A 22,245-nucleotide genomic window follows, 5' to 3' on the forward strand; every position below is an offset into this window, starting at 1 on the left:
ACCCATCGCATGACATTTTCTCCATCCTCCCATCTGGGAAGAGGTACAGGAGCATTAGCTGCAAAACCAGCAGGATGCTCCTCAGCTTCTTCCCACAGGCTATAAGACTGTTAAATGGACTTTGCCCCCTGCCAAATATCGCGCACAAACCCCCACACTGCAGCAGAGCCACTGTTGTGCCGCTGCCGGTCGGAACAGCTGTTGAATGTTTAGTAGAGTGTTAAATTTGTTCATGACATGTATTTTTTTATTTCTATTTATTTTTTCATGCACACTGAATGGACACTGGTTGAGCAACGTTTTTTTGTTTCCTCTGGGTATGCGAATACTCAGGAAATGACAATAAAGATATACAATACAATATACAATACAATACAATACCTCTGGCTCTTTTAAAAACAAATTATGAATGTCGATCATAATTCTGTTTTTCTTTTTTTTTAAGGGTATGCTTCAAATATTATTTTCTGTTCCGTAAATGTTGAAAATATTGATTAAAAGTTGCGCTTATAACTTTTCTTGATTCACTGTACCTGGGCTCTGATGGTTACTAAAGACCTACTAATCTGACTACGTAGATGTTTTTTGAGGATTTTTCAAGCTGGGACGAATAATAAAATATTATTTACCACACATTTACAGAAACTAATTAACCTACAACCCTGAAAATAGACACAAAAAGCTGGATTGCATCTTCGGTGTGAACCAGCATTTGCAGTTCCTTCCTATACAACCGACAAACCTGCACGTCTTTGGAATGTGTGAGGAAACCGGTGCAGCCGGAGAAAACCCCCACCATCACGGGGAGAACGTACAAACTCTGTACAGACAGCACCCATAGTCAAGGATCGAACCTGGGTCTCTTCCACTGTAAGGAAGCAAATCCTCCGTCCTTAGTATATAGTGCGTGGATGAGAAAGTTCCTTTAGCCTACTGCATTGGGAAGCCACTGAGCACCTAGGTTATTTAAGCCACAAGCATGAAGCCTTTATTTTTAATATGGTACTTGTTTGTGATTTCTGGCAGAGTGTGTCAGATATCTTGGATGTGGAGAAGGCAGGAGAATGGGGTTAGGAGGGAGAGATAGATCAGCCATGATTGAATGGCGAAGTAGACTTGAAGGGCTGAATGGCCTAATTCTGCTCCTAGAACTCAAGAGCTTATGAACTCAGCGGGACAGGCAGCATCTCTGGAGAAAAGGATTTCTGCTCTTTTCACTTGTGACCCTAATGATCAGGGAACTGAACCATCCTACCACAACCAGAGAGCAGTGCTGAACTGCTATCTACCTCATTGGTGACCCTCGGACTATCCTTGGTCAGCTCAAAAAATGCCATCTGTGCAATGTAACTATAAACATGCAAGCTTGCTACTTTGATGATGCACTTCTTCATAGAATGTGCTCTTCACATTAAAATAAGTTCACCAACACGGATACCAAACTGACACAAAAGTGCTGGGATAACTCAGCGGGTCGGGCAGCATCTCTGGGGAACATGGATAGCTGACGCTTTGGGTCGGGAAGCTTGTTCAGACTTTGAAGAAGGGTCCCGACCCGAAAGCAGAGAGCAGTCCAGAATTACTACCTATTTCATGGGTGACCCTCGGACTATCCTTGATCGGACTCTGGTGGCTTTACCTTGCACTAAACGTAATTCCTTTATCATGTATCTTTCCACCATCAATGGCTCAATTAAAATCATGTATTGCCGTTCTGACTGGATAGCTCGCAACAAATAACTTTTCACTGTACCTCGGTACATGTGACAATAAACTGAACTGAACTGAAATAACAAGCTTTACAATCGAGCTGCTTGCTTCTCTTTTGATACTTTCATCGCTTGCACCACATGAAAATATCTGACCCTGGGTTACTATCATTTGCTTTTCCTGCTTTACCAGCTCCTTGGCTGCACCGCTTTCATTTCCTTTTCCCTACGTTTAAGCAGTAAAATGATACCTGAGATATGATGTATTACCAGTCACAAAACACAATGGCAGATACTCTCCTTTGAGCTTGATCTTTTTGCGTCTTTTTTCCTCTGTCTAGTTCCAATCTTCTACCCTCCCCCCCAAATATTTGGCTTGAATTCCTTGTCAGAAGTTAGATATTAGATATGCCATTTATTGTCACTATACATGTACAGTGAAACTGAAAGCTGCTCGTACTCAGTGCATACATACAATTTTACACAAAAAACAAGAAACAGAAAAACAAAACAGAAGGGAGATGGGGGGGGGGGAATAGGTGCACAAATTCTACGGCGCTACATACATATATACATATATACAGATGGAAGTCCGTGTTGGGCGGTGTAGTCAGTGCATGTGTGGATTTGAATTTATGGTAGATATAATTCTCGGGAAGCAGCTATTCCTGAGTCTGTTTGTCCTGGATTTGATGCACCTATAGCGCCTTCCAGAGGGCAGCAGGTCGAACAGTCCAAACGCAGGATGGGAGCTGTCTTTGGTGATCTTCTTTGCCCTGCTAAGGCAGCGGGAGGTGTAGATGTCCATCAGGGAGGGGAGAGGGCAACCAATGATCCTCTGTGATTAATTACACCGCAGACCTTTTCATGTTATGTTTTCAACTTGGTCTCGTCTCATGTCTAAACGTCCTGCTGAACAGAGTTTCTCAAAAGGCTCTTAAATCAGAAGATTGTTGTGAGGGCGATAGTCAATCAATAGTCAATAGTCAATAGTCTATTTAATTGTCATTTGGACCCCTGGAGGTCCAAATGAAATGCCGTTTCTGCAGCCATACATTACACACAAATAGACCCCAGACACAACATAATTACATTTTACATAAACATCCATCACATAGCTGTGATGGAAGGCCAAAAAAACTTATCTCTCCACTGCACTCTCCCCCCCCCCCCCGATGTCAGAGTCAAAGTCAAAGCCCCCGGCTGGCGATGGCGATTGTCCCGCGGCCATTAAAGCCACGCCGGGTGGTGCGAGGTCGCACACCGGGTCTTGGTGTTAAAGACCCCGGTGTGCGCTCGCAGAGTCCCGCGGCCATTCCAAGCCGCGCGGGGCAGTGGTGTTAGGCCCCGCTCCAGGAGCTCTTCAACCCCGCAACTCGGGCGGGAGAAGTCGCCGTTGCAGGAGCCCCGAAAAGCGGTCTCCCTCCAGGGATCCGCGGACTCCCGGTGCCGCCGTCCGCAGACCCGCAGTAGCAGCCTCCGCATCAGCATCGGCAGCAGCGGCAGCGCAGCGCTCCTCCACCGCTCCACCCGCTCCGGTCTCGGCCAGCTCCGCGACGGCGACGGTGAGTCGTCAGCACCAGAGTCCGGCTTTTCCTGTTGGAGGCCGCTCCTCGTTGCAGGCCCCACAACGACAACTGGACCCGACGAGACGATCGGGTCTCCAGTGCAGGGAGAGAGATTCAAAAGTCCCCCCCCCCCCCCTCCCACCCCACCCCCCGCCGCCCCCCCACCACACACACACAACATAAAATAACAAAAACTACATAAAAACACAGACAAAAAATAATAAAAACGCGGAGAGGCTGCAGAGGCCGCTGCTGACCAGCGTCGCGCTGCCTACCGGTTGACGTTTGATGCTGGTGATTCACACCTTCTGATACGTCTTTGAAGTGCGGGAGGATTACGGTGGTCCAGGAGAAAACCCACACGGTCACAGGGAGAACGTACAAACTCCACACAGACGGCACCAGTAGTCAGGATCGAACCCGGGTCTCTGGTGCTGTAAGGCAGCAACTCTACCGCTGTGCCACCATACTGTGGTATTGCTTTGTTCAATTTTTATGCTCTCATGAAGGGTACATGGAGACAGTCCAAACGTGGAAACAAGAAACCACAGATACTGGTTAATACACAAAACGTCACAAAGTGCTGGAGTAACTCATTAGGTCAGGCAGCATCTTGGGACCCGAAACACCACCTATCCATGTTCTCCAGAGATGCTGCCTGATCTGCTGAATTACTCCAGCACTTAGTGTCCCAAAGAGAGAGATGAACTAAAATTATTGTTTTGCTCTGAATTATAGTGTCACATAGTTCTTGTGTGTAACTAGCTAGTTATTTCTCACTGGAGCTATTTTTATTTAACGTTTACTAACTACCTGTAATTAAGATGTCAGAACTACATTGTTTCATGTTCCAAATAGAATTGGGTGTTTTACAGAATTGCAACACATTGTGAAACAAATTGATGAACCGGCACTATATGGATTAACGTGGGCGACACAGCGATAGAATTACCTCACAGCGCCAGAGATGCAGGTTCGATTCTAACTACGGGTGCTGATTGTACGAAGTTTGTACGTTCTCCCCGTGACCTGCGTGGGTTTTCTCTGGGTGCTCCGGTTTCCTCCCACACTCCAAAGACGTGCAGGTTTCAAGGTTAATTAGTACAGGTGATTGCTGGACTAGGTGGACTGAAGAGCCTGTTTCCACACTGTATCTCTAAACTAAACTAAATTCATTTAGTGAAACTTTGAATAATCAAGTGTTTTTGAAATCCCCAAAATCTCAAATTTCAATTTCAAGACACTATAAACAACTTTAATTATATTGTAACATCTGAGATGCACACTGCACGGGGTGTATCAATTTGATCATTTTTGATACAGGCGATCCCAGCATTACCACAGATTGACACAAAGTGCTGGAGTAACTCAATGGGTCAGACAGCATCTTTGGAAACAAAGAATGGGTGACGTTTCAGGTCCAGACCCTTCGTCAGACATCAGCCCCACCATCCATATCCTGCTATTCCTTGCACTTCCATGCGCCTATCTAAAAGCCCCTGAAATACCACGATGCATCTGCCTCCACATGGCTGTGAAATCCAGGCCCCTACCTGTTTCTGTGTGTAAAATAATCTTGCCCCGCACACCTCCATTAATCTTTCCCCCACTCACTTTATAGTTATGCCCTCTGGTGTTGGACATTCCCACCCCGGGAAAATTTGAATTGAATTATTTGATTATTGGAGACATTTAGAAATGGTGGACACACGTTGTCAAAAGTCTCTCCGGATGCTGGTTTATACCAAAGATAAACATAAAAATGCTGAAGTGACTCGGCAGGTCAGGCAACACCTCTGGAGAAAAGGAATAGGTGACGTTTTGGGACAGAATCCTTCTTCAAGCTTAGAAAAGTGCGAAGAAGGGTTCCGATCCGAAATGTCACCTATCCATGTTCTCCAGAGATGGTACCCAACCTGCTGAGTTACTCCAGCATTTTGTGTCTGTCTGAACATTGTGGCTGGACCCCAGGATTCACCTCCTGAGGACTAGTTGTTTCACAGGGACCACTCTGCTTCACGGGATGAGTACGGCAGAGAAACCTTCCGCTCAGTTTGGACCAGGGACCATTGATAGACACAAAAAGCTGGATTAACTCAGCACGACAGGCAGCATCTCAGGAGACCAGGAATCGGTGATGTTTTGGGTCGAGACTCTTCACTCATTCCTTCTCTCAATAGATGCTGCCTGTCCCGCTGAATTACTCCAGCTTTTTGTGTCTATCTTCAGTTGATACCAGCATCTGCAGTTCCTTCCTATGTTGCGATTCCCTTTCATTGCTCATTTAACACTAAATTGATATATTTTTTAAAAATGGTTTATGTTTACTGGCCCAGCCACTTAACTTATTACTTTAGTCTCTTAACTCATAGTTGGAGGCTTAACATTGAAGGCCGCTCCTGCTTTTGTATGTGATCTGTTACTCTTGAGTACAATTGCAGAATGTCCAGTATTTTCTTGTGTACATAAAGCCAGGGTCAGGCAAGTACCAAGATTCTTTTGCGTTTCTGAGGTGGGTCGACCTCTAGCAGAATCAGTGTGATTTTTAGTTTCTGAGTCATAGAGTCATGAGTCACACAGGCCCTTCGGCCCAACTTGCCCATGCCGACCAAGATGCCCCATCTACACTAGTCTCACCTGCCTGCGTTTGGCCAATTTCCCTCTAAACCTCTCCTTTCCATGTACCCATCCAAATGTCTTTTAAATGCTCTGGTTGTTATTTTCTAAAGATATTGGGAACGTTTAAACAAAATGGGGTACGGTGGCGCAGCAGTAGAGTTGCTGCCTCATAGCGCCAGAGACCCGGGTTCGATCCTGACTACGGGTGCTGTCTGCACGGAGTTTGTACGTTATCCCCGTGACCGCGTGGGTTTTCGCTGGGTGCTTCGGTTTCCTCCCACATTCCAAAACTGTACTGGTTTGTAGGTTCATAGGCTTCGGTAAAAATGATAAATTGTTCCCAGTGTATGTAGGATAGTGCTCGTGGGCGGGGATCGCTGGTCAGCATGGACTTGGTGGGACGAAGAGCCTGTTTCCGCGCTGTGTCTCTAAACTCCAATATTGGCCTGGTGGCCATTTCCAAATGTAGAGTATGTAAGGCCATAAGGTCATGTGATTGCAGTAGAATTAGGCCATTTGGCCCATCACGTCTACTCCGCCATTCAATCATGGCCAATCTACCTCTCCCTCCTAGCCACATTCTCCTGCCTTCTCCCCATAGCCTCCGACACCCGTACTAATCAAGAATCTATCTCTGCCTTGAAAATATCCACTGACTTGGCCTCCACAGCCCTCTGTGGCAAAGAATCCCACAGTTTCACCACCCTCTGACTAAATAAATTTCTCCTAATTTCTTCCTAAAAAGAATGTCCTTTAATTCTGGGGCCATGACCTCTAGTCCTAGGCTCCCACTAGTGGAAACATCCTCTATACATCCACTCTATCCTTTATACTGGAAAAAGCTAATTTAACCCTTCCTGTGGTTTGAATTTCAATTTAATTTCTTGTTTCTCTTGAAGATTATTGTCCCACTCATTAGCACATGCCGTTCCATGCAACAACTTTGCTCTCCTATTGACTGAGGAAGAAGGATGGTTTCCAAAGGTTCACGGCCCATTGCCTGGTTTGTGCCTTTCACTGGCCAAGCGGAGAGTTGGTCATCCTTCACTTTCACTCTCTCCCCTTGACCTGCCTTGGGTCCACAAGTGAGGATCAGTATCTTCTGTGTAAGCCAGCATCTGCAGTTCCTGCCTACACGCTCAACATGGCAGCAATGGAAACCAAGAATTACAGATGCTGGTTTACACAAAAAGAACCCAAAGGGCTGGAGTATCTCAGCGGGTCAGGCAGCATTCCTGGCGAACATGGATGGGTGACTTTTCGAGTCGGGACCCTTCGTCAGAGTCTGAACAAGCATCCCGACCCGAAATGTTGCCTATCCCTGTTCTCCAGAGATGCTGCCTGTCCCGCTGAGTTACTCTAGCGCTTTGTGTCAGTTTGGTCACAGTGCTGGTGAAATATGAAAAGCATACTCTACGAAGAAGTGCATCTTTAAAACACCAAGCGCCCATGTTTATCGTTGCATTGCGTAGATGACATTTTTTTTGGAGCTGTTCTGAAAGGCATGGCTGCTAATGCAGCTTAGATACAGCCAAGCCCCTAATGTACCCTCTGTGACACTGCGCTGATCGTGTTCTTTGGTCTATGGTTGTGCAGCACCCAATCAGGAATCGAGGAAATAAAGTGCCACAGAGACCCACTTGTAGGGCAGCTGCCTCGTGGCGCCAGAGACGCGGGTTCGATCCTGACCTCGGGTGCTGTCTGTGGGGTATTTTCACTTTCTCACTCTGACCGCATGGGTTTCAAGTGCAGATGCTTTCTATGGACACTGAGGATTCTACACCACAGCTTAGCCCTCGGTTACATTAATGTTAACTAACTATGTGAAAAGGATTAGTCTCTTGGACAATCAAGTGACTCCTTAAGCCTGCTGTTACGAGATAGTCCACGGCCAGGTGTTGTGGGATGTGTTTCCACTGGGCATCAGACTGTGGGACTAAAGGGCCTGTCCCACTTACGTGTCCTTGGCACGCAAATTACGAGACCTCGTGGTCACGTTGAGGCGCACGGGCATCGTATGGCCGCGTGGGGCCGGTCCCACTTAGAAGCGCTGAGGGGTATGTAGTTGTGCGCGACATCGCGCGGGGCTCAGAAATTTTTGTAGTGAACAAAATCTTCGCTCGCCAACGGACAGTCGTGGAACTGACGGCCAAAGTGGGACAGGCCCAAGACCCTGGCATGATGCAACGTCTCACCTTCCACAGCAGCAGAAGCAGGCAAACGATCGCTGAACTCGGCCTGGGGCACACGGCCATTGCCGTCCGGATCCGCCCCCACTTCTACTCCCAGAGCGGGGCCAAGAAAATTGAAGATAGACACAAAATGCAGGAGTAACTCAGCGGGACCGGCAGCATCTCTGGAGAGAAGCAATGGGTGACGTTTTAGGTCAAGACCCTTCTTTTCAGACTGAAGAAGAGTCCCGACACGAAACGTCACCCATTCCTTCTCTCCAGAGATGCATCGGTCCCGCTGAGTTACTCCGGCTTTGTGTCCATCTTCAAATGACGTAATGCGCTCCAGACGGCTGTGCGTATGCATGTAATCGCGCCCGACCTTCGCGGGACCATCGTGGCTCAACGCGACCACGAGATCGCGCAATTTGCGTGCCAAGGACACGTAAGTGGGACAGGCCCTTAAGTGCCAGAGGTTTTGCAATCGCCCTAGAGATCCTTGCCCAAACCCTGTGTGTATGAAGGAACTGCGGATGCTGGTTTACACTGAAGATAGATCCTGGAATAACTCGGTGGGTCAGGCAGCATCTCCGTGGAAAAGTAACAGGTGACGTTCCAGGTTGGAACCTTTCTTTAGACTGGAAGTAGAGGTGGGGGCGGGTGGTTGGGGAGCGGAATAAACTGGAGGCCAGAAAAAGCCAGACCAAATCAAGGGCGGCAAGAGACGGCCTCAGGAAGGGTGTAGCCCATAATGGCCCGTTGTTGGCTGGGGAAGAAGTGATAACAAGAGGGGGATACAAGGATGCATTTAGTGGAGCTGCTGGGACGACTAGGGTGGGAGAGGGGAGGAGGGAGGGAATACAGAGTTAATTGAAATTAAAGATATCACCATTCATACCGCTGGCTTGAAAGCTGCCCAAGTGTTCATCTTCCCTCAACTCTTCCATGTCCCACTCCTCTCTCTCAGACCGTACTTAAAACTACCCTTCTTTGACCAAACTTTGAAATCACCGTCTTTTAGTTTAGTTTAGTTTAGCGATACAGCGCAGAAACAGGCCCTTCGACCCACTGAGTCCGCACCGACCAACGATCCCGGCACACTAACGCCATCCTACACACGCTAGGGACAATTTACACATACGCACAGCCAATTAACTTACATACCTGTACGTCTTTGGAGTGTGGGAGGAAACCGAAGATCTCAGAGCAAACCCACATAGTCACGGGGAGAACGTACGAACTCCGCGCAGACAGCACCCGCAGTCGGGATCGAACTCAGGTCTCCGGCGTTGTAAGCGGTGTAAGGCAGCGACTCTACCGCTGCGCCACCGTGCCGTCCAGTCCCATCCCAAATATTTCCCATGGCCTTGGGTCTATTTCTCTTTGACTATGTTCCCATGAAGTGCTTGCTGAAGGTCAAAGGGACCCATCATATCTTCGATGTGTTGCTGTTGTGGGCCGAAGGTTCACAGGTGATGACAAGTGAGAACACGTTAGCAGGGATGTTCAAATCTGAATTTATTAGTAAGATGGTGAATGTTGTGTAACTCAAAATTCACTGATGAAGATTGTAAAGTTCTTCAGGAACTGAATTGCGTGGTAGGTTAAATTTAACCCTAAGAAATAATGTTAAGTTTTAAGGGGTGTCATTGTGGCTCAACAGAGAAGGCAGCAGAATGGGGTTGAGAAGGTATTATAGATCAGCCACGATTAGATGGCTGAATCGACTTGATGGGCTGAATGGCCTAATTCTGCTCCTATGAGTGCCGTCCTCGGGTGCTGTCTGCGTGGAGTTTGCAGGTTCTTCCTGGGTTTTCTCTGGGTGCTCTGGTTTCCTCCCACACTTCAGAGACGTGCAGGTTCGTAGGTTAATTGGTCTCTGTAAATCGTTCCTAGTGTGAAGGATGGAACTAGTGTGTGGGTGATTGCACGGTCTCGGTGGGCCGAAGGGCCACTTTCTGCCCTCTATCTCTAAGTTAAACTGAAACTAAAATGGAAAGTGAAATATTTTGGATGGAAAAATAGGAAAGGGAACTTATACTAAATGGCACAAGTTGTGCAGGAAAAGATCAAATATGTACATAAATATCCAAAGTGGTAGGGCCAATTGAGAAGTCTATTTTAAGCTGCTGGGATTGTTGTCCTAATTCACAAGTCACAGCATGAAAAAGCCGGACAGCTGTGCCAGCCCTTCACTAAACACTGGGTAGGCCTCGGCTGAAATACCGTTTAGTTTAAAGATACAGCGTGGAGACAGGCCCTTTGGCCAGCGATCCCCGCACACTAACAATATCCTACACATGCTAGGGACATGAAGTGGTGAAGTGGAGTATAATGTGGGGAAATATCCAATTTGAAAGGAACAATGGGAAAGCAAACTATTATTAAAATGCTTTGAATCCACATGATATTGTGATACAACAGTATCTGCTGTGCGCGGTGATGAAGCACAAAGTGATGAGCTTGCAAATGTGGTAAATATTTAAGAAGGCTAATGGCTTGATTGTAGGATGCTGATAAGATTGCACATGGAATAGTCCATACCAGTTTTAGTCAGTTACCTTAGAGGAATGACATGATATTGTGATACAACAGTATCTGCAGTGCGCGGTGATGAAGCACAAAGGGTTAGCTTGCCGATGTGGTAAATATTTAAGAAGGCTAATGGCTTGATTGTAGGATGCTGATAAGATTGCACATGAATAGTCCATACAGTTTTAGTCTTTACATTAGAGGAATGACATCTTTATATTTGATGTAATACAGCGAAGGTTCACTAGGTTGATTCTTGGGGCAAAGAGTTTGAATAAAGATTCATAAGTTCTAGGGGGTTCCTGATGTTGGGGGAGGCCAGAGCCAGGGGCCACAGTTAAAGAATAAGGGGTAAGCCATTTAGAACGTAGATGAGGAAACACTTTTTCACACAGAGAGTTGTGAGTGTGGAATTCTCTGCCTCAGAGGGCGGTGGAGGCCGGTTCTCTGGATACTTTCAAGAGAGAGCTAGATAGGGCTCTTAAAGATAGCGGAGTCAGGGGATATGGGGATGATCAGCCATGATCACATTGAATGGAGGTGCTGGTTCGAAGGGCCGAATGGACTACTCCTACACCTATTGTCTATTGTCCTTCCTCAAATTAGGAGACCAAAATTGCACACAATACTCCAGGTGCGTTCTCACCAGGGCCCTGTACAACTCTTTGCTCCTAAACTCAAATCCTCTCGCAATGGCTTTCTTCACTGCCTGCTGAACCTGCATTCTTACGTTCAGTGACTAATGAACAAGCACACCGAGTGAGGTCTTGTTGCACCTCCCCTATCTTGCCAGCATCTTGCAATCAAGCCATTATCTTACTGCAAGAGCAATCTGTCCACTAGCTTGTCCTTTTCTGTGGGAAATAGTCATAGTCATAGAGTCATACAGCATGAAAACAGGCCTAACTTGCCCATGCCAGCCAACATGTCCCAGCTGCATTAGCCCCACCTGCCTGCGCTTGACCCATTTCCCTCCAAACTTGTCCTATCCATGTATCTAACGGTTTCTTAAACGTTGGGATAGTCCCTGCCTCAATGTCCTCCTCTGGCAGCTTATTCCTTACAAGAGAGTGATGGTGTTTCACTGGATGCTGGAGAAGAGTGTGGTGTCCGAGTGTTTTACTGCGTAAACACTGTGCTGCAGATGGACTTCCACAGGGGAGTGCGGCACGGCTTGGCAGAACTTCAATCAGTTCCAGAAACCAGCCATACCTGAGGTGTTCCTGCAAGGTCATTGAGGCAAAAATATGAGGACAGATAACTCCTAGTGCTTTATCGTATTGTCTTAAACTGTGACCTACTTCCGAAACTACTTCAACAATAGGAAGCATGGTCAGTTAGCCTGTAAGGTCAAGTGACTTTTTTTTATTGTATTGTTCAGTTGCAGCCACATTCAGTATAAAGTATTTAAGTTTAGTTGAGAAATACAGCACGGACACAAGCCCTTCGGCCCACTGAGTCCGGGCTGACCAGCGATCCCCGCACATTAACACTACACATTTACAATTATACCAAGCCAATTAACCTATAAACCTGTACGTCTTTGGTGTGTGGGAGGAAACCGGGGCACCCGGAGAAAACCCCAGCAGGTCACGGAGAGAAAGTGCAAACGCAGTACAGACAGCACCCGTAGTCAGGATCGAACCCGGGTCTCTGGCGCTGTATGGTAGCAACTAATCAAGAATTTGTGCATCTCTTCTTTAAAAATATCCACTGACTTGGCCTCAACAGCCCACTGTGGCAAAAAATTCCACAGATTAACTCCCCACTGACTAAAGAACCTCCTCCTCATCTCCTTTCTAAAAGAGCGCTCTTTAATTCTGAGGCGATGAGCTCTAGCCCTAGACTCTCCTACTAGTGGAAACATCCTTTCCACATCCACTCTATCTATGCCTTTCATTATTCTGTAAGTCTCAGTGAGGTCCCCCCTCAACCGTCTAAACTCCAGCGAGTACAGGCCCAGTGCCGACAAACGCTCATCATAAGCTAATGCACTAATTCCTGGAATCATTCTTGTAAACCTCCTCTGGACCCTCTCCAGAGCCAGCACATCTTGCCTCAGATATGGGGCCCAGATTTGCTCACTGCACTCCAAATGCGGCCTGACCAGCACCTTACAGAGCCTCATTATATAACGCCTTCTCTCGCTTGTGTCTCCGCAGGTAAGAAAAAGAACCGTGGGCTGAAACTGTCAAAGGCTGTCTTTGAGCAACCGCAGGAAAGTCCCACGTAAGTAACCAACTCATCGCAGTTCCTCAAAGCTGGCGTGGGCAGGGGTGAGGGTTGTTCCCTTCCAGACTGTCCTGCCGAGATTCAAAACATCATGGAGTTTGTGCAGAGTTTACTTTAGTTTATTGTCACGTGCACTGAGGTGCAGTGAAAAGCTTTTGTTGCATGCTATCCAGTCAGCAGAAAGACAATACATGGCTACAATCGAGCCGTTCACATTGTACAGGTACATGATAAGGGAATAACGTTTAGTGCGAGGTAAAGCCAGTAATGTCCGATCAACGATAGTCCGAGGGTCAACAGTGAGATCGACAGTAGTTCAGCACTGTTCACTGGTTGTGGTAGGATGGTTCAGTTGCCTGATAACAGCTGGGAAGAAACTGTCCCCAAATCTGGAGGTGTGCGTTTTCACACTTCTATAACTTGTGCCTGACGGGAGAGGGGAGAAGAGGCGGTGGCCAGAATGCGACTCATCCTGGAACATACTGACTGTCATGGAGAAGATATTTCCACTAGTGGAAGAGTCTAGGACCAGAGTCCACGGCCTCAGAATAAAAGGAAGTACGTTTAGAAAGGAGATGAGCAAGAATTTCTTTAGTCAGAGGGTGGTGAATTTGTGGAATTATAAGGCTGTGGAGACCATCAATGGATTTTTTTAAGGTGGAGATTGACAGATTCTTGATTAGTGTGGGTGTCAGGGGTTATGGGGAGCAGGCAGGAGAATGGGGTAGTAGACTTGATATCTGAATGGCCTACTTCTGCTCCTAGAACTTATGAATGGGACCAGTACGCAATGCTTTTCAGATTTACCAGGTAACAGGAATGAATAGATCTGGAAGGGAATCGCACGGAACTGCAGATGCTGCATTACAAAAAAAAAAGTGCTTGAGTAACTCAGTGGGTAAGGGAACATTTCTGGAGAACACGGATAGACCATGTTTCGGGTTGGAACCGTTCTCCTGTGTGAAGAAGGGTTAAGACCTGAAATGCTACCTATCCATTTCCTCCGGAGATGCCGGCTGACCCATTGAGTTACTCCAGTACTTTGGGTTTTTTTTTTAAACATCTGTAAGGGGCCAGAATAGACTTCATGGGCTGATTGGCCACTTTTTGCATGGTGATAGTTCAGTGATTGGAACGAAGGTTTGGGATAATGGAACAAGGAACAGTGGATGCTGATTTAGAGAAAAGGACACAAAGTGCTGGAGTAACTCAGCAGGTCAGACAGCATCCCTGGAAAACATGGATACGTGACGTTTCGGGTCGGGATCCTTCTTCAGACTGGGTTTTGGATAATACTTTGTTTTGGGTGATGTTCTTTTTCACCGAAGAAGGGTCTCGACCCGAAACGTCACCCATTCCTGCTCTCCAGAGATGCTGCCTGTCCTGCTGAGTTCATACATTCTAGGAGCAGAATTAGGCCATTTGGCCCTTCAAGTCTACTCGGCCATTCAATCATGGCTGATCTAACTCTCTCCCCATAATCACTAACACCCGTACTAATCAAGAATCTGCCAATCTCCGCCTTAGAAAAAGACACTGACATGGCCTCCACAGCCGTCTGTGGCAATGAATTCCACAAAATCACCATCCTCCGACTAAAGAAATTCTTTCTCTTTGCAATAAATACCCCGACTGGTGATAAAAGGTTATCAAGAACTGCAGTCATGTAATATTAATTTATAATGTATATAATTTGACATATAAATATCATATGATGGATCAATTGATTTGGCCTCCACAACTTTCTGAGTTATTCCAGCACTTTGTATCTACCATTGCTAATGGGTAGAGAGCAGAGAGTTGGATGTCATACAGAACGAACTGGTTAACGAGGGGTGACCTTTTCACACAAAGGGTCGTGGGTGTATGCAACAAGCTGCCAGATTAAGTAGTTGAGGCTGGGACTAACCCAACGTTTAAGAAATAGTCTTGGATACATGGATAGGACAGGTTTGGGGGATATGGACCAAACGGAGTCAGGTGGGACTAGTGTAGCTGGGGCATGTTGGCCGGTGTGGGCAAGTTGGGCCGAAGGGCCTGATTCCACACTGTATCACTCTATGACTCGATGACACTCTATCAATTGGCAAATGAGACTTGTTCCTCCTGCAAGATAGGGCCTTCCTGTGAACTGAGATCGTAACTGAGGGAAACACCCGACCCAACAAAAATTGATGGGCTGGAAGGTGCCGGGGTCACAAAGGGTGGTGGTGACGTGGACACAGAGAATGCCTATCCCTACTTTGACATTTATTTTCGGATTTAAACGTAGTTTCTTCCCATCACTATTTCTCCTGTGGTCACTTTTGAGGATTTTTCTTCGAGGTTGGTTTGTGTGCAAACGAAGATAAACGCAACATAGAAACATAGAAATTAGGTGCAGGAGTAGGCCATTCGGCCCTTCGAGCCTGCACCACCATTCAATATGATCATGGCTGATCATCCAAACAGTATCCCGTACCTGCCTTCTCTCCATACCCCCTGATCCCCTGGAAGCCACAAGGGGCCACATCTAACTCCCTCTTAAATATAGCCAATGAACTGGCCTCAACTACCCTCTGTGGCAGAGAGTTCCAGAGATTCACCACTCTCTGTGTGAAAAAAGTTATTCTCATCTCGGTTTTAAAGGATTTCCCCCCCCTTATCCTTAAGCTGTGACCCCTTGTCCTGGACTTTTCCCTAACATCGGGAACAATTCCAAACATCGGGAACAACATGTTGGAGTAACTCGGCGGGACAGGCAGCATCTCTGGAGAGAAGGAACGGGTGATGTTTTGGGTCTGAAGAATGGTCTCGAACAGAGACACAAAACTTTCAGACGACAGAAAGAAACAAGAAAATTGCCACAAAAAGTTGGGGTAACTCAGCGGGACAGGCAGCATCTCTGGAGGGAAAGAATGGGTGATGTTCCGGGTTGAGACCTTTCTTCAGTCGAACCCAAGACGTCACCCATTCCTTCTCTCCAGAGATGCTGACTGTCCCACTGAGTTACTCCAGCATTTTGTATCTATCTTCGGTGTCAAGCAGCATCTGCAGTTCCTTCTTATAGATGTGCGTAAATGAATGTGGAGACAGGTGATTGGTTGATGTTCAAGAAGGAACTGCAGATGCTGTAAAATCAAAGGTAGATAAAAATGCTGGAGAAACTCAGCGGGTGAGGCAGCATCTATGGAGCAAAGGAAATAGGCAACGTTTCGGGCTGAAACCCTTCTTCAGACTGAGCACCCGGAGGAAACCCACGTAGTCACAGGGAGAATGTGCAAAAGGTCAGGATCAAATCCGGGCCTCTGGCGCTGTGAGGCAGCAACTCTACGCGCTAACGTGCCGCCCACCGTTCTTTAAATTGATCTTGTTAGTGATTAGGGAAACACTGTAGCTGAAACCATTTTGTTTATTCTCTCTGCAGCCCTCCCAGGGACCTGGACTCAAAGGCCTGCATCGCCATCGGTGAAAAGGTAAGACCCAATCTGCTCTTAATTATTGGAGTAGAATAAGGCCATTCGGCCCATCAAGTCTACTCTACCATTCAATCATGGCTGACCTATCTTTCCCTCTCAAACCCATTCTGCTGCCTTCTACCCATAACCCCTGACGCCTGTACTAATCAAGAATGATTAAGCATGCAGGTACAGCAGGCAGTGACGAAAGCGAATGGCATGTTGGCCTTCATAACAAGAGGAGTTGAGTATAGGAGCAAAGAGGTCCTTCTGCAGTTGTACAGGGCCCTAGCGAGACCACACCTGGAGCATTGTGTGCAGTTTTGGTCTCCAAATTTGAGGAAGGATTCTTGCTATTGAGGGAGTGCAGTGTAGGTTCACGAGGTTAATTCCCGAGATGGTGGTACTGTCATATGTTGATAGAATGGAGCGACTGGGCTTGTATACACTGGAATTTAGGAGGATGAGAGGATATCTTTTTGAAACGTAAGATTATTATTAAGGGATTGAACACGCTGGAGGCAGAAAACATGTTCCCGATGTTGGGGGGGGGGGTCCAGAACCAGTAGCCACAATTTATGAATAAAGGGTAGGCCATTTAGAACGGAGATGAAGAAAAACTTTTTCATCCAGAGAGTTGTGAATCTGTGGAATTCTCTGCCTCAGAAGCCAGTGGAGGTTAATTCTCTGGATGCTTTCAAGAGAGTGTTAGATACTCTTAAAGATAGCGGAGTCAATGGATATGGGGAAAAGGCAGGAACAGGGTACTGATTGTGAATGATCACAGTGAATGGTGGTGTTTTGTTTGAAGAGCCGAATGGCCTACTCCTGCACCTATTGTCTATTGAATCTATCTATCTCTGCCTTAAACATATCCATTGACTTGGTCTCCACAGCCTTCTGTGGCAAAGCTCCATCTATTAAGACCAGGATCTATTGGAATAACTCAGCGGGTCAGACCGAAGTCATCTTCCAGTCTGAAGAAGCGTCTCGACATGAACCGTCACCTATTCCTTTTCTCCAGAGATGCTGCCTGACCTGCTGAATTACTCCAGCATTTGTGTCTCTCCTTGGTGTAAACCAGCATCCTACACAACCTACAAACCTGCACGTCTTTGGAACGTACGAGGAAACCGGTGCACTCGGGAAAAAAACCCACGCAGGTCTCAGGGAGACCGTACAAACTCCGTGCGGACAGCTGTTGGGTGAAGAGTCTGTTTCCGTGCTGCATCTTACTATGGCTGGTTGACATCCTGAATTTTGTTCTCCTGCATTGTGAGACTGGAATTTAACTTTTCAAGTGACAGTGTTATTTATTGTTCTTCTGGACCCTGTGCAGGTGTTGCTGTTGCTATGCAGGCTTTCACCACTGGAGGGCGATGCATCACTATTCTCTGTCGAAATTGGAATAGTTCTTGACTGCCCGAACAGTGTATACTTTGCGCCCATTTATATATATATATATATATATTATTTTTTTTCACAGATACAGCGTGGAAACAGGCCCTTTAGCCCACACAGTCCGCACCGACCAGCAATCCCCGCACATTGACACCACACTACACACATTAAGGAAAATCTACACTTATACCAAGTATACAAACCCAGGCCAATTAACCTACAAGCCCGTAAGTCTTTGGAGTGTGGGAGGAAACCGAAGATCATGGAGAAAACCCACGCAGGTCAAGGGGAGAACGTACAAAACTCCGCACAGCCAGCACCCGTAGTCAGGATTGAACCCTGGCGCTGTGAGGTAGCAATTCCACTGCTGCGCCACCGTTTAGTTTAGAGATACAATGGGACGGAACGCTGGCGCAGCGGTAGAGTTGCTGCATCGCAGTGCCAGAGTTCAATCCTGACGATGGCTGCTGTCTCTGTGGAGTTTGCACGTTCCCCCTGTGACCGTGTGGGTTTATCCCGGGTGCTCTGATTTCCTTCCCACGTCCCAAAGACGTGCGGGTATGTACACTAAATGGCCTCTGCTTGCAAATTAGCCGAACAATCGTAAAATTGGGATGAGGTAGGACTAGTGTGAATGAAAGATCGATGGTTGGCGTGGACTCAGTCGTCCTCAGTCATGTTGTATCTTTCAATGAATGAATCAATCATGTTAGAATCCATGTCGACATTGGTACAAAGACGCTGAGAAAAGCTTGGGGCATCTCGCTATAGCCCACGGTAAAACAAGACGACCAAAGATGAACATTGAATTCTCCAATTTTAAGTAACTTTTTTCAACCCTCCCCTTTCCTCTCTCCTGTCTCCACCTCGATCCTCTTTCTCCCCATCTCCCTTCCCCTGTGTCACACCTTGACTCCCACCTATTTTTCTCCTCCCCCTTTTCCTGCATTCCTTCCTCCGGCTTCACAATTACGTTCTATGTCTCCTATCCACGTTCTCCAGATATGCTGCCTGACCTGCTCAGTTACTCCAGCATTTTGTGTCTTTCCTTGGTAGACCAGCACCTGCATTTCCTTGTTTCAACAAACCCTTTAGGATTGGAAGTTCTTCTTTGTAAAATCCCATTGTGATCACCTTTAACTTTTTCTACCAGAATTACCACTATTGACATTTTAGATAACTACGTTTATTTAGTTATCTGAATCTATATTCCCGAGCTGCCTTGTTGGGCTTCGAACTGAGGCCATTCCTCAGGATTACAAGTGTGTAGGAAGGAACTGCAGAGGCTGGTTTAAACTGGATAGGCCCAAAGGGCTAGGGTAACTCATCGAAGGTAGATAAAAAGCTGAAGAAACACAGCGGGTGAGGCATCATCTATGGAGCGAAGGAATGGGTGCCATTTCGGGTCAAGACCCTTCTTCAAACTGATGTGGGGGCGAGAAGAAGAAAGGAAGAGGCGGAGATAGGAGGCTGTGGGAGAGCTGGGAAGGGGAGGGGAAGGAGGGAGAAAGCTAGGACTACATGAAATTGGACCAGCCAATGTTCAAACTACTGGGGTGTAAATTACCCAAGCGAAATATGAGGTGCTGCTCCAATTTGCGGTGGGACCCACTCAGGCCCATCATGGAGTAACTCAGTGGGTCAGACAGCATCTCTGGAGAAAAGACAGCAGCATCTGTAGTCAGGATCGAACCCTGGTCTCTCGTGCTGTAAGGCAACAACTCCACCATTGTACATACAAAGGGTGGTGTGTGTATGAAAGTAGCTGCCGGAGGAGGTAGGTGAGGTAGGTACTATCGCAACGCTTAAGAAGCAATTAGACAGGTACGTGGATAGGACAGGTTTAGAGGGACAGGGGCCAAACGCAGGCAGACGAGACAAGTGTAGATGGGGCAAGTTGGCTGGAAGGGCCTGTTTCCATGCTGTATCATTCTATGACTCAAAGAGGCAGCTCAGTCGTGAGAAGAATGTTCTGTTTGCACGTGGAAATGGCAGGAATGCTTCGATGATGGACTTGACTATTCCACCTGCAGTGGAGATGGTTGGCCCAGAGGTGGCAGCAGTGGCCCGTGAATTTGGTCACGGGTCTTAGTGGAGCAAACTTCACACGGTGCTCGAGTTCCCTCCCACACTCCATCGACGTACAGGTTTGTGGGCTAATTAGCATCGGTAATATTGTAAATCCTAGTGTTTGGAGTGATCGGTGGTCAGCGCGGACTTGATGAACTGTTTCGACGCTGTATCTCGAAGGGAGAGCCACATCTCGTGTCAGTGGGACTAACTTACCACTTCATCCAAGCCAGTGATCATTTATTTTAAGAAAGGAACAGCAGATGCTGGAAAATCGAAGGTACACAAAAATGCTGGAGAAACTCAGCAGGTGCAACAGCATCTATGGAGCGAAGGAAATAGGCAACGTTTTGGGCCGAAACTTTGCCTATTTCCTTCGTTCCATAGATGCTGCTGCACCCACTGAGTTTCTCCAGCATTTTTGTGTACCAGTGATAAATTTTGTAGGTTAAGTGGCTTTTGTGCACTCTACATTGCCCCCTAGTGTGTGGAGAGTTGGATAACGTGGACCAAATTGAATGGGTCAGCGTGGACTCGGTGGGCCGAAGGGCCTGTTCCCACGGTCTATCTCTAAACTAACCTAAACTCAAGGCCTAGACACGAAACATCACCCATTGTTTACCCTCCAGAGATGCTGCCTGTTCCTCTGAGTTACTCCAGCTTTTTGTGTCTCAGCTAAACTGTACTAAACTTTGTTTTCCTAGAACTTTGAAGTGAAAGCAGATGACCTGGAGCCGCTGTCGGAGCTGGGACGTGGCGCGTACGGTGTGGTGGAGAAGATGCGGCATACGCCCAGCGACACGCTGATGGCTGTTAAGGTAGGGCCACTGTTATACGGTCATGAATTCTAGGTGAAGAATTAGGCCATTCGACCCATCAAGTCTCCTCCCCCATTCAATCATGGTTGATCTAAAAAAAATACAAAGTGCTGGAGTAACTCGACAGGTCAGGCAGCATCTCTGGAGGAAATGGATAGGTGACGTTTCAGGTCGGAACCCTTCTTCTGACTGGACAAGGGTTCCAACCCGAAACATGGTCTATCCATGTTCTCCAGAGATGTTGTCTGACCCGCTGAGGTACTCCAGCACTTTGTGGATTTTTTTAATAAGCCAGCATCTGCAGTTCCTGGCTATTCCCTTCATAAGTTCTGGTGTTGGTCCCATTCATAATTCTAGGAGCAGAATTACGCCATTCGGCCCATCAAGTCTCCTCCGCCATTCAATCATGGCTGATCTATCTCTCCCTCTCAACCCCATTCTCCTGCTTTCTCCCCATAACCCCTGACACCCGCACTAATCAACAATCCGTAAATCTCTGTCTTAAAAATATCCATTGACTTGGCCTTCTCGGTCTTCTGTGGCGATGAATTCCACAGATCCACCACCCTCTGACTAAAGAAATTCCTCCTCATCTCCTTTCACACCTCCAGAATCAGGGACAGTGCATCATTTTACTCTGAGGCTCTGGCCTCTGTTCCTAGACTCTCCCACTAGTGGAAACATCCTCTCCACATCCACTCTATTCAGACCTTTCACTATTCAGTAGTTTAGTTTATTTATTGCTTCAGGAGGAGGTAGATAGGTGGGGCTGTTTAGAGGGGAGATTCTAGAGCATGGGTGGGGAGTGGACTTTACAATTGTTTGCTTTGTTACAGATCTAATTGTTGCCATCCTCAGCACAAGTAGACGGCTTTAGTTTAGAGATACAGCAAGGAAACAAGTCCTTCGGCCCATCGAGACCACGCTGTCCTGTGATTACCCGTACACCCGTCCTATCCTACACACTAGGGACAATTTAAAGAAGCTAAAACCTGCGCCACTGCCAAAGAAAGCAGTGGTGGCAAGGTGGTGCTGGTCGGCGTGGACTCGGTGGGAGGAAGGGCCTGTTTCCGCGCTGTATCTCTAAACTAAAAGAAACCGTCAGCAATGACCTTGTGTGAGGTTGTAACTTGTTCCCGGTACCATGTACTTGGGGCAGAGAGGAGAACGTGATGTGCTGTACACGCGAATTGTATTTCAGAGTCACGCATGTTTAGCAAACGCTAGCAGCCTGTTCCCCTGACCCAGAATGATTTGGTTGTGCAGTGATAGCTGTGTTGTACGGGTTTGCTCAGGTCAAGTGCTAATCACAGTGTCATCTCCTTGCCATCTGATACGGAAATAAGTTTGCCTTCTGATTGTTGTCTGCCCGTTTGCACTTCACCCCAGATACACTTAGTTGATATTTTCCCAATTGCTGTGTTTTTATTCAAATCCTCCCTCCCCCTCTCTCTCTCTCCTCTCTCTCTCTCTCTCTCGCTCTCCCTCTCCCTCTCGCTCTCTCTGTGATTACAAGACCAATTTTTCACATTCCATTCCCCAAATTTGTCTTAAAAGAGGCAGCTGATAAAAGTGTTATTTATAGCAGGCAGAGGTAATTCAATAAACAACCAGCTTGTTGCAAAGGGGGTCAAGCTGCAGTCTGCACTTCTAATTTAAGATAGCTGGCCGGTGTGGAAATTATGTCA

General features: G+C 47.0%; 1 protein-coding gene across 1 annotated transcript in view; it reads left to right on the top strand.

The window, feature by feature from the left end:
• Window positions 1–22,245, top strand: part of LOC129708248 (dual specificity mitogen-activated protein kinase kinase 6) — a 56,599-nt gene that overhangs the window by 10,727 nt on the left and 23,627 nt on the right. The window contains exons 2-4 of the mRNA XM_055653891.1: window positions 12,762–12,828; window positions 16,238–16,286; window positions 20,444–20,557. Of these exons, the coding sequence (XP_055509866.1) occupies window positions 12,762–12,828; window positions 16,238–16,286; window positions 20,444–20,557 (230 nt within the window). The remainder of the gene's footprint in view (window positions 1–12,761; window positions 12,829–16,237; window positions 16,287–20,443; window positions 20,558–22,245) is intronic.

Source organism: Leucoraja erinacea, chromosome 23 (assembly GCF_028641065.1).
Source record: "Leucoraja erinacea ecotype New England chromosome 23, Leri_hhj_1, whole genome shotgun sequence".
Taxonomy (NCBI): domain Eukaryota; kingdom Metazoa; phylum Chordata; class Chondrichthyes; order Rajiformes; family Rajidae; genus Leucoraja; species Leucoraja erinaceus.